At 38.9% G+C, this 13,438-nt stretch overlaps 1 protein-coding gene across 3 annotated transcripts in view; it reads right to left on the bottom strand.

Annotated features, from left to right (window-relative positions):
* Positions 1–13,088, bottom strand: part of ap2a1 (adaptor related protein complex 2 subunit alpha 1) — a 39,374-nt gene extending 26,286 nt beyond the window's left edge. For 2 of the 3 annotated variants that reach the window (XM_076751850.1, XM_076751851.1), the window contains exons 1-3: positions 12,283–13,070; positions 8,369–8,580; positions 43–236 (exon numbers count right to left, since the gene is read on the bottom strand). In XM_076751850.1, the coding sequence (XP_076607965.1) occupies positions 43–236; positions 8,369–8,580; positions 12,283–12,349 (473 nt within the window). In that variant the 5' untranslated portion in view covers positions 12,350–13,070. Of the gene's footprint in view, positions 1–42; positions 237–8,368; positions 8,581–12,282 lie in introns of all 3 variants that reach the window. The other variant, XM_076751849.1, reaches the window with a different exon arrangement.
* Positions 13,089–13,438: the final 350 nt, after the last annotated feature.

Genomic DNA, 13,438 nt, shown 5'->3' with positions numbered 1-13,438 from the left:
CATAATTTCTGGTCAATTTTGACAGCCTTAAGACACACTCACCCAGCAACGAGGATCCGAGGGATCTCACTGGCAAAGGCCTCAGCCATCTCACGGCTTCCCACGTTTGCGATACAGTGAAGTGCCAGGCACATGAAGGTGGGGTTGCGGCTGGACAGGTCATTCTTGATGGCATTGTTAATCAGACGGATCAACTCGCTGTTGCTGTTTACCAGCACTGAGATGAACAGATAGCCCTGGAAAAACAGATTTGAAAACACAAAAAGAAATGCAGTGTACAGTGGGTGTGTCAGATCATACTTTTCATGAGAGTATCTGTACCCAACCAGTGTACAATTTATTATGTCCCCTGAGCTAAAATAATGCATGCAATAAATCCGACCTTGAAGAAGGTTCTAATGTTCAGTTCTTGTTGAAACTGCTTTAGAGAGATGTTAAATAAAAATGTTTGGTAACTGTAGTTTATGCTGCTGCTGAACTGCACTGACCTACTGTATATTGAGAGATGTTTCTAAGATACAGTTTACTGTCACTGATATTAATGGAGTAGACTACACCCAACATACTGACACATCAACCCCCAATTCACGACAGTTCCCACATCATGAACCTATGCTGACTAAATCTGGGTGAAGTGTAAGGCTAACTTCACATTAACCAGTAGGTGACACAGCCAGTTACACACTGTAGGCTCATGAAGAATTTACGTCTCTTACTGAGATCGTTTCTTCATGTCCTACCAAGGCATGTTTTTAACTTAGCTTCTTCCCCAGAGTCTTTGTGCTTTGTTGTCTCACAGGTTCCCATGGATAGTGGCTGAACCTGGATTGTGAACCATCGCTCCTGACATTGACTGCAACTGCTACTACTATTAGTCATACTTAAATTAATATTAAATCCATAGTGCTGTATTATGTACTTATACTCTGTCAGTTTCCAATACGTACATATATCACATACATTAATATATCATATATGTACAGCCAATTAATCAACCTTAAACCTAAAATCAACGATTCAGTCAAATGTCTTGTTCTTTGGCTTTCACACAAAACCTGGAAAACACTTTTCACTGATCTTGTTATAGTGCACCATGCTACTGGTCCATAATCTGAATATTTATCTAAATATTCTGAGTTTTTACTCAAGTTTAGTCCTAAACCAGATAACGTAATTGTTGGAAGGTGATTATTAAATCCATGTGGACTTTGACAATGATAGCCTCAGTACTACGTTTACCTCATTATTAGATTTGGTCGGTTTATGTCATAATGTACACAAGTCCTATGCTTTATATAGCCCCTTCATAGAATCCTCTTTTACTGGACAATCGTTTAATAACTTTTGAATTCCTATTACTGGACTACAAGCCATTATGCAAAAAATCCTACACTAAATGTATATCTGTTACATCTGTGTCACATCTGTGCTGTAGCAAAATTTAAGGAAGCGATTGAATGGGCATTTAATTCAATTCCATATTCTTTAAACATGTAGGAAGGCCCTTAGCAATGCCAGGGCAGCCTATGACTCATCCTTAATAGAGGAAAACAAAAATGACCAGTTTTTTTTTTTGTCTCTCAGCACTGCAGTCAGACTGACAGAGAGTCAAAACTCCATTGAGCCATGTATCCCTTTAGTCCTCAATAGTTACAACTTAATGAGCTTCTTCAATGATAAAATTTTAATTAGAGACAAAATTCATCACCTCTTGGCCTTAACTGATTTATCATCAAAAACAAGAACCTTAGAAACAGATGTTAAGCCTAAAATATATTTACCTTGCTTTTCTCCCATTAACTTAAATGATTTCTTCATCTAAACCATCAGACTCTGTCTCTCTGACCCTTTCCCAACTAAGCTGCTTAAAAATGTTTAACCTGTAATTGGCACATGTTTACCAGATATAATCAATTTATCTTTATCACCAGGATATGTTACCACAACCCTTTAAAGTGGTTGTTATTAAACTTCTTCTTAAAAAGCTTGATCCTGGGGTTTTAGCCAACTATAAACCTCCTCTTTTTCTCTAAAATCCGTGAGAAAAGAGACAGCAATCAATTGTGTGACTTTCTACGGTCGAGATTTAGGGTGCATTATAACCCGGAGACAGCGCTGGTTCAAGCTACTATGGACCTTCTAATTGCATCAGACAAAGGACTTGTCTCTGTACTTGTCTTGTTCCATTTTAATGCAGAGACTGCAACACTTAACCTGCATTTAAGGAACCGCATTAAGCTGGTTTAAGTCTTACTTATCAGATTGGTTTCAGTTTGTACATAGAAAAGATGATTCCCCTGTGCATCACAAAGTCAGTTGCGGAGTTCCACAAGGTTCTGTGCCTAATGGGTTCTATTAACCATATATATGCTTCCTTGAGGTAATAATAGGAAACACTCCATAAATTTTCATTGCTATGTAGATGATAACCAGTTCTACTCATCAATGAAGCCAGACAAAACTAATCAGTTAAATAAACTTCAAGCATGTCTGAAGGACATAAAAAGCTGGGGCCATATTTACAAACATTCTGAGAGTACTCTCACAGAGCTCCTAACTTAGCCTAGAACATCTAGCAAGGAATCCTAGCTTAGGAGTGATTCAAGAAAATTCTCAGAGCAACTCTGAGCAAGGAAGGGACTAAAACTTTTATCTTAGTGAGGAGGCATGGCTTCTATGGATGTTTAAGTATAGAATGGGCTAGTTTACCTTCAGTTTTAATCACTACTGTCCAATGTGTTGGGGACTCGATGAGCAGTCCCTGAGGGGAGCAAGTTATTACTGCAAAAATTACAGTTCCGGCTTAAATTGAGGAAGGGTCTGAAGATTTTCAAAATAAATACTAAAGGAGCCCATCTTAAATACTTTTTTTTTTTGAAAGGATCATCTAATTGACTATTTTATTTTTTCCACTTCAAGATAAACCATAAGATCACTGATCCAAGCTGAAGCTTTGGGTGAATGTTGCAATTTCTACTCTATGATGTTGTAATTTAAATTAGATGCAGAGGGCATCGAAAGTAGTAAAAGTGCCATGAATAAAGAGATCACTAAATTTACACAGGCCTGCTCTTTGCCACAAGGAAACAACAAAGTCTGATTTGGCTGGGGGAAGCTGTGGTTGCCAAATATAGATACATACATACATACATACATACATACATACATACATACATACATACATACAAAAATCTGTTTGTTCATTTTACCTACAAGAGAAAAAATGTGTTACACTCAACTTCTGAAGGTTGACTTAGATTATTAAAGATTACACCTTCTTCACATCCAGGGAGATTACCACTTCAGGAGTCCCTGAGGATGCAGAGAAGTGGATGACACCAAGGAGCCTACGTAGCCTATAAGGCGGCTGTCATTCAGCAGGTGGAGCGGATGTCCACTTCTCAGAAGGTCAATGATTCAATCCCATGTCAAAGTAAGATAGTGACAAGATACTGACTCTGAACCCCAAATTGCTCCTGATGAGTTGCATCACAGTATGACGCTGTGAAAGCGCTGTAATTGTTTGTGTGATCACTCTGCTGATGGAATGTTGTGAAAGACCAAGGCCATCACTGCTGTATTTTCCAGTTGCCAAATATCTTAGTTTTATGACTGTTATACCATTAATGTTATACCATTACTGCGCTGTGTGGTAGATGTGAGCGCATCTCAAATGAGATCGACCACAAACATTATCTCATTATCTGTGGCATTTCATTAACTTACTGTCATTTAGCGTTTGGAGAGTTTTTCCCCTACCTCTTTAACTCTACACCATTTTCTCCTCTGCTGAAGAGACTCTTAAGCCTTTGAAAAGTCCTCCTCCCTACTTCTAACAGCTTTTCACTTTAGGAGCTCTCTTAAGGTGCGGCTTTGTAAATAACTTTAATCTTTACTAGAGTCACGGTACCCTATTACCCCATCAGACCATCATTTTCCAACAATGCAGGTTTACTTCCTAAAGATTCCTAAAGTTCCAAAAAGCAGAATGGGAGCCACAGCCTTCAGCTATCAGGCTATTCTCCTGTGGAATCGACTTCCAGTCTTGTTCCGGGGAGCAGATGCCCTCTGTACTTAAGAGTAGGCTTAAAACTTTCTTTTTGATAGAGCTTAGAGTTACAGTTTGGGCTGGCTCAGGCTTGCCTTGGACCTGCCCCAAGTTATGCTGCTATAGGGTCAGACTACCTTGGGACTTCCCATGATGTAATGAGGTCCTCTCTCTCTTTCTCTCCGCCTCTATCTGTATGCATTCATGTCCAATTGATAACGGCTGCTAACTTGGCTTTTACCCCTGAGTCCTTGTGCTTTCTTGTCTCACAGGTTTCTATGGATCTTGGCTGCGGCTGGATTGTAGATATTGGGCCAACTACCAAATGAAGCAAAATGTGGCTTCTTGTGGCAAATATTGTTATACCATTAAACTGCGATTAATTAAGATTAATTAATCACAAAGTCTCTAATTAATTAGATTAATTTTTTTAATCGAGTCCCACCCCTAGTATATACGTATTGGGAACAGATAGTATATGTACGTAATACAGCACTACAGATGTAATAATAATGGAAGTATGACTAACAGTAGTAGCAGCTGCAGTGGATGTCAGGCAGGGCCATGGCAGGAGACATAAGTATAACCCGTATGAAAGCATGCAGGTGGAGAGGGAGAGAAGAGCAGTGCAGCTCAGTGCATCATGGGAAGTCCCCCGACAGTCTAATCCTACAGCAGCATAACTAAGGGCTGGTCCAAGGCAAGCCTGAGTCAGCCCTTACTATAAGCTTTATCAAAAAGGAAAGTTTTAAGTCTACTTCTGTCTGCCTACTGGACAGAGACTGGAAGATAGTTCCACAGGAGAACAATAATTATCATACATTAATAATTAAACTATGACACACATACCATATACTTCTACTTTCTAGACTATTATTAGTCACATTTCTATTGCCATTCTTATAGCTGTTATTATTGCCACTGCTGTGTATATATCATACACATAATATACACACATTTTATTTCCTACTAAGACTTTGGTGTTCAGCCAGCTACAGAGAAACGCCAAATCAGTCCAACCAGAAGAAAAGACTTGTTTGAAAAGTCACACTAAGATGTGCTGTCACTTGAAACTAACGATCTCCACAGCCAGATGTGGTGCAAGATGTCATTCACATCCATATCTACCAGACAAAGCAGATGTGTTTCATACATGTCAATTATCCATTTTTGGACAAACATGAAAAGATTAAGGAGCACACAAATGTAGCAAAAGCTATTGCTAACAGGCAAGCTAGTCAAGCTGAAAAGTCCAGTTACCCACTTGCTAATTGTTGAAACAAGCTGAATGAAGAACAACAGCAAGCTCCGTGTATTGTTTTTCTCCAATCATTTCATGAGGCTACACGTATATGTCCTACGTCTTTCTTTGCTGGGGGATTTTCCTTCATTGAAGCAGCTAGGAGTGAATGACAGAGGTGCATATTTATGTTAAAGAGGAACACAGATAATGCAAGGCACTGCACAATTCATCAGCGGTGACAAAGGAGCAAAGTTGCAGTCCTCAGAATTTGGGGGCCTCTCTTTGACAGATTGGAGGACATCACAAAAACCACCTTGCAAATTAAGAGATGCTCCACTGAGAGAGAATGGATATGCTTAAAGCAAGCAGGAAACCACTTGACAGTTTCCTCTGCATATGACTTGGTTCAAATAATAAGTACAAGCAATCCAGATTGCTACTCCAACATCAACCATCAACTCCAATCTGGTGGGAATATCTTAAATGATCCCAATTATCTCAACAGAAAAAGAAAAACAATAAATGTGACAAAAGCTATCAAAAAAGGCTTTTTGGCATTTCGCCATTAGTATGTTTTTTGACAGAATGTCAAAATGGTTGGTGCTTGTGGACATTAAGGCATATAGACCAAATGATTTCAAATTGCATAACACCATGGTATGTATCATACGTCTAATAGTTCTTTCACACTGGACAAAAAAATCCAGTGACTAACATCTCGCTGTTGTCTTTAGTGGGAAAGGGTACAATCAGCATTCATTCCCGGGTCAAATGACACTGCAGTAGTCATGGGTATTTATCAGCTTCTGCTCCAGTCTTAGTTATGCAAACCTGACAATTGGGTGTTCATGCTAATTTTCGCCCCTTTTCCAGTGCAAAACCTATGATGCCAACTGAAGCTCTGGACATTGACACACAAATACCCATCAACATTATATATCACTTTTTACAGGCTATAGCAACACTGTTAAGACAGTGAGATGAGAGAGCTTCTCTTGATTCAAGGGGAATCATACAGTTGGTGTTGAGTATGAAAGAGAGACTGAAGTAAAAGATATGAAAAAGTAACCATCATAACATTGTCACTGTCCTCTATGCTGCTTTCTACTGCTCCCTGTTCATCACGCGTGTTACACTGACCACAAAACCAAAAAGAAAAACTCATCCACTGGTATTGGGAAAGGAGTCAAGTTTTGTGGGATTTTGAGCATTTGACCCACATTTTACAACCATAACAACCAGTGTGTTCATGATTAAATTGTTTATTTGAGCACAAAATTGTTTACAAGAGCACAAAGATCTTCAAAATCTAGCCTCTTAGATTTGCTCTTAAAAGGAACCAAATTGTTGAATTTAACTTTTAATTTTTGAAACACTGCCGCTGTTTATGGTAATCAAGGAGTCACCCCTCAAAACACTTGAAATCGAGATTCTGACTGAACATTATTCTGCTAAGTCAACATTTCCTGTTCCTGAGAAAACGGATCACCATACAGAATCAGGAAATAGTCGCAGTAGCTGAGGCATTTGTTCTGCTTTAACATTTAGAGCATTACAGTATGTATAAACATTTCCAATGGCATTCAAGGGGGCATATTCATTTTGGCATCATATCTAAACTAAATTCGGAGGCATTAAGGCATTATTATTTTTAAGTCAAACAAGTGTTTTCCCTCTGGGGGGAAAGGCAGATTATCTGTACATGACTCATACAACCGCAAGTAATTTTTGCTAATATCTCAGAGAAAATTCTGTCACCAGAAAGTACAAGAAATGCCACAAATTCTCTGAACTCACTGTAAAAAAAAAAAAAAAGCTGGATGTACAGATGAAATGGCCTCGAACATTGTTAAAGCTTATTGTCACTGTTTTTTTCTCTTTATTTAAAATGTAATGTGTTGGAGTAACAAAAAAAAAAAAAAAAAGATAAAAAATGTGTCACGTGTATCCTCACTTCACAGTATTTTCAGCTAGCAGGTCACAAGCTAAAAATCAAAGCCATGTTTTTTGTGCTTACACACATTTGAAACTCAAGGCCACTTAGTTGGATGTGACCATGAACCCCTGGTTTGGACCTGAAGCACGGTGGATTAGATAGGTTCCTAAAGTATTGTAAGTATTAAAACAACATTGTCTACTGGCTGATACCTAGCGTGATACTTGGATTGCTTGTGATTCTGGCCAGTATATGGGTGATGACACACAGGTCATTGATCTCCAGTTCTGTCAACACCAACAGTAGTCAACCTTTTGAACCTATGGTGCAATAGAGCAGCAGTGTTTGATACGCTGTTCTAATGACTCCAATATGAACGCACACCTGTAATTTAGGACTAGGGCGTTATGAGTAACAGCTGAACCAAAGCCTGTCAAGTCCCAAAATTTGGCAATGAATCTATGGTCAGAATAGGTTCGTTTGAATTTGTGATATTGCAAATTTGGCATTGACAAAAAAAAACCTTTTGGTTTCAAACTGGCACAATTTTTTTGTTTTTTAAATACCGAGCCCAACTAGGGATGACAATGAATGAGAACACAGTTTTTAGTAAAGTATGTATCAGACAAAAATGTAGGGCTGCACCCTAACCCTTGATAAGTTAAAAGATCTGCCAACTGAGTGAAAGTTCTCAAAGTTCTGTTATTTTCATTTCATCTCAACTTCATTTGAACTTGACTTTTGGAAAAAGTGACAGCCAATCAGGTGATTGGTATTGTCATCAAAACCAAACTAGTGTTTTATTGTAGTAAAATATGCTAACTGCTCTTGAAAAGGATATATTCTTGGATTTTATATTTAAGTATGACCAGGACGCACATAACTTTTTTTCTTCGACTGTGAGGAAATCTGATGTTTTCACATCACAGAATGTAAAAAACACTGTTACAACACTTACAGGTTCTACTCTAGGCACTACAGGCTCACTGGACTGTACTGCACAGAGGAGTGAATAATAAATTTGTCATAAATGTAAGTAAGGTGTATTGTAGAAAAGAAATCATTAATAATGTTGAGTATTTATAAAAACTCTATCACACACACACACACACACACACAACACAACAAGTAGAAGACTTACAATCTGTTTCTCAGTGTACTTGTTGGAGCTCAGCAGGTTGACTGCCTCCATGTGTCCAAAGTCAATGTCATGGCCAAGCAGGAAGATGAAAAGCAGCTTGCAGACATACTTCTTCTTGCTGTAGCCATCCAGAGCCTTATCCCCTTTAAACTTGGAGCGAATGTTGGCTAGCTCTTTATTGATCCGTTTGATCTCTGCTTCCTTGCTTTTGCCTGATGGAAAGGAAGTAGTACAATGTCAAATTTAAAAATATGGACATGATGGGCCTGGTTATGAAAAGACATAACATATTTGAGCTCAAGAATCAAAAAGAACACCATCTCAACAACATCAACCAAGTGCTCAGGGTGAGACCCTTTCTGATGAATATCTAGTGTATTCATTTAATTGTTGGATTTTAGCTCCATTATAGTAAATAAGACTGCCACAAAATCCCCAAATGTCTTCCTAGCCTTAAATTCAATTTGTGTGTGCTGACATGAAAAACTAGCTGAGCATACAAGTGCAAATCACTTCTAGTTCTGACACAGTTTGGCAAAATACCTGGATTCACCAAGCTCCGAGGCCAGAGCATCTGCTATCAAGACATTTCTCTCTCCTCACTATGTCTTATTAGCGAGGCAATGTGCAAAACAAAACAATGTTAAAGGCTTTTCATTTTTAGCCCATTGTAATGACAAACATGGATGGCTGCAGATCATATGAAATGGAGCTGATTAATATTCAATGAGAAACAAAATCTGAGAAACAAAACACTGTCAAACCCAACACTGTAGGTGAAAATCCACATTTGAAAAGGGCACAATGCATGCTTCACTAATGCATGCTTTGAGCATTAAATTTTTAACTTTGGACAACGGTAGTCACTAAAAAATATAATTATGAAACCCTAAAATGTTATCAGTTTTTTGTCCTGTCTTCAACTATATAGAACGGTTGATTAACACTGGAGTAGATCAAGTATGTTAGAAGCATTTTTTGTTCCGTGTCTTGAAATTCTCTTTATACTGTGACAACAATTAAGAGATCTAATGTTTGGACAAAAAAAATAGAAAAACCTGGTAATATTATTTGTGGCTGTTGAAGTCCTGTATTAAACCCATCTTTCAACTACCTGAATGAAACAATGGCCCAGCCTGTGCACTCATTGCACATGACTGGGGTCCTCCACAAGGCTGAGCAGATATATTGCTAAAGTTATACTGAGCTAGTGGCACAAGAATGGCAGAGAAAGTGCAGCCAAAATTTCCCAATACTAATATGTTAGCTTGACAGCTGTGAGTATTAACAACAGTCATGTTTGCTGATTCATTGTGATAATGTTATGTGTTTTCTTACATGTGAATGAGACATGAAAGAGCTAACAATGATGCGCAGTTGTATACTTTTAAAATCTAGTTTACTCTTGCTGGTTTCTCAAACTTTACGAAGTCCTCTTTTAAAGCATCTCAGGTATTCCACAACACCAACTTGTGATTAAGCTGGATACACTCACCTGTGTTCATATACCCAGCAATGCATCAACTGCTACTTATGAGCATAAGCACACATATTGCTAGCACACCAACATCATGCTCAATATGCCTGTAATTTGTATTTCAATTAGAATAAAAAATCATATTAAGACACAATATGCAGTCTCACTGTAGTATTTTTTTTTTTGCTCTCTATGCTTATTTGTCAGGTGGAACTTAACTGTTATTAAATGATTGTGGTTATTAGTTTAACTGATGAGGGAGAGGAGCCACAATCAGGTAGACCTCCGAAAACCATGAGATTTACTCTGATTATAGCCAGACTCACAACAGACAGTAAGTTCTGCTTCCAACACGCCTCAATCCAGTGAAGCAGTAAGTCAGACCAAGACAGCCAGCAGATGAAGACTTTCATTCTGCTCTATAGCAGATGGCAAGAACTATTTCCCACAAGTTTCCATTTGAAGGGACTAGCTCACTGGAGCAACAGCATGTTGTTGTGGAAGATGCGCAAATACCAGACAATAATGTTACACCTGTCCAGGAGTCTATTTTGCTTATTAAAGACAAGAAGCAAGGCTAAAGGGGGGGAAATGGAAATCTCTTCAAGCTAAAATGAATTTAATGACAGGGCCATGCAAAGCTCCATATGGTTCCTCTGCAGACTTGGATTTCAAGACATTAACAGTGATCCAAAGTTGTAGTGTCACACAAACTGCTTAAAATCTACACAGTTGCACATCTGAAAAACCTTCACAGCAGTAGCATCAAGTAACATCCCACTGTGATATGTTTCACTTTTGGATACTGTTTCTAGCACATCTGAGTTTACTTCTAAGTTTTAAGGCCCAGAACTGTAGCTCCATTTGGCAGCAAGAGTTTTCTGTGCACACTGACAGTGATGTGTCTGGCCTACCATGTTGGGAGTTAATGGCAGGCCTCCATGCTGGAGCTGACAGAATGTAGTCAGAAAACATGATTTTAATGAATATCAATACTGAAGCTTTTGTGGAACACTGTAAAATATCAAATAGTCACAAAATCAGAAATACAACAAACAGAAATAGCCAGTTTCACCCCAGCTAGAAGGAAAAGAAAAAACATACCTTGTTTATGACAGCTCAGACCAAAAGAAATTGTTACAAACACTGTAATAGCCAACAATTAATTAAGTCTGGAAGGACAGGGTACCAGTTCATATTTCCATAAGCAACACATTGTTTGAGTCATTATGACAGGTAGCTTACTGTTAATAGATACATAAGCGTACTCTGTCAGGTACTTAACTCCATGGACTAGCCAAAAACATACATTCCTGTCTGGTTACTTTATCAATCAATGTTTTCTTTTCAGATTTTCCAGAAATCTTTTCTATTCCATAACTACATCATGGAAATCATTAAATTATGAAATACTAATGGAGCCTTTGTTAAAGATCATTATTGTAGTCACCAGCTTCCCAGTAAATGCAAACTCAAAACAAGTACAGGTAATTCAATCCTCCATGTTTTTTCTTTATCCAGCCTTTATTATTATCAGCCAGCTTTGTTTGTGCTGGCCACAATACTGGCCAAAATTAAGGAAGAATTCATGGTATATCTGTATCAAAATATACAATAACAGACATCTTGATCATTTAGTTTATAATAGTATTTCTCAACCTCCACAAACAGCAACTAGGTCTGGCAAATGTAGTGGAAACTAATTTGGAAATATTAACAGGGAATATTCATTCAATATTGCAAATGTATACAAAAATATTAAATCATTAACATTTACATACTCATGAAAAAACATTTATTTTATGATTCCCCATTTAATAGTGGCCAGTGGTTTGTGCTTGCTAATGCAGTACGGCAGGGGTTTCAATCTGGAGAGAGATGAGGTTGAGGTCCTCCTGCCCGTTTTCTCCTGTTACGCTCACAGAGCGCTTTTCTCCTTACAGTAAAGTTATGACACTGTGTTGACTGTCGTGTAGCTGTCTTAAGATGGTCACGTAAACACAGCTTTTCAAATGTAAAATGATCCTAGATTAATTTAGACATCGTCATTTCTAATATTGTGCAGATGTTTAAAGTCTTAGTTTGACCGAAGCGACAGTCAACATACAAAAACAAAAGGCCTCGTTTTCTGCATACGAGCATCAGACCCTTGGATCTGCAGCAAGTACAGGTAAAACGGTCATGTTACAGGCAATGTCTGAGTTTTAATTGTTACATTACTGAGTAGCTGGCGGCTAGTAAAAAAAAAAAAAAAAAAAGACATCTAGCTAACAGTTAAGAGGCGATTACCGCTTTGGTGGCCCCACGTCATTTCACTAACGTTACAGCACGAAACAGGGTACTGCCAGCAACTCGAGTAACTTAATGTCAACTGATGTCAGTGGCGTCGAATTAACGCTAATGTTACACAAGTACAATGAAATAAAACGTCACTTACAATTTCTAATGTCCGAAATGAAAACAGCTAATCCGCGCATTCCATCTCCTTTCGACACAGCCGGCATTTTTGAAGGTTTCTGTCCTCACTCTGGCCTTATCCGTAAAAATGAACTGACGTGGGTCAGCGTTTCACACTGGACTGGAGTGGAAGATGGCCAACTTGGCGTTTGGTAGTAGCTAGCTATTTCGAAGGTCCGGGTGCACACTACAACTCTATCGCTGACTGTTACCTACCAAGCTCACTGTACGCTTGTACGTGGCTAGCTGCAATAGCATTTGCTAGATTAGCTGGATGGCGGTGGATCAACCAGCAGGACAAGTTAATGTTATCTCTGTTGACTGGCTCGTTTCCGCTGGCTATGGCAAGCTAACGTTATTTCATTCAATCCTCGTCTAGCTAAGATTAGGATTTACGTGCAGAACACCTACAGTAAAACCCCCCTTCAGTTAAAACCACCCACTATTTGGATCCCTCAACGATGAATGCAGTCGGATGTGCTAATGAAAATAACAATCGAAAATAAACCGTTAAGTTACTTCGAGTCACGCACCGTAAAGCTAGCTTAACAGCTAGCTAGCTAGCTGGCTAGCAATATCAAATACTGGAAAACATCACCGGTTGACCGGAATAACTCAGCAGAGTCTTAACTGCCAGCCAGGGATATGAAAGTGTAGCCCTGTTCGCTTTAACGCGCGTTAAATTTGGTAAGTAAGACAGCCTATATAATTGATGTCTGTTTAGATTATCCAGCCTCCACTCCGTGCCTAGGATAAAGCTCGTGACAGAACCAACAACGTGACCGCGCGACGTACTCGTGAACGCGTACGTTCCTTCATCCGCGTGCAGCTGCTGATTGGTCTAACTTTCGGTGACTGCATCGCCCAAAATTCGCTGCGCCCAAGTGTACTTGCTTAGTCATTAAATCCTCTGTTCCCATAAGTGGTTAGATAAACTACACCGGATAAGCAGGGCTACGTGCAAGGGACAGTGGTTGTAGAAAGGCAGTGAGGCTTTGAAACCAGCTTTGGCTTTGAACTACGTTTATTTGCCATTGCCTGTTGACAAACATCATCACTACCAACGATTAGCTGTTGCGGCGACTGCTGCATGTTTCTTTGACGTTATCAAACACGTTTCCACGACAGCACGCGAC

Source organism: Chaetodon auriga, chromosome 16 (assembly GCF_051107435.1).
Source record: "Chaetodon auriga isolate fChaAug3 chromosome 16, fChaAug3.hap1, whole genome shotgun sequence".
Taxonomy (NCBI): Eukaryota; Metazoa; Chordata; class Actinopteri; order Chaetodontiformes; family Chaetodontidae; genus Chaetodon; species Chaetodon auriga.
Note: the sequence above shows the minus strand (reverse complement) of the source record. Positions and strands in the feature narration are given on the sequence as shown.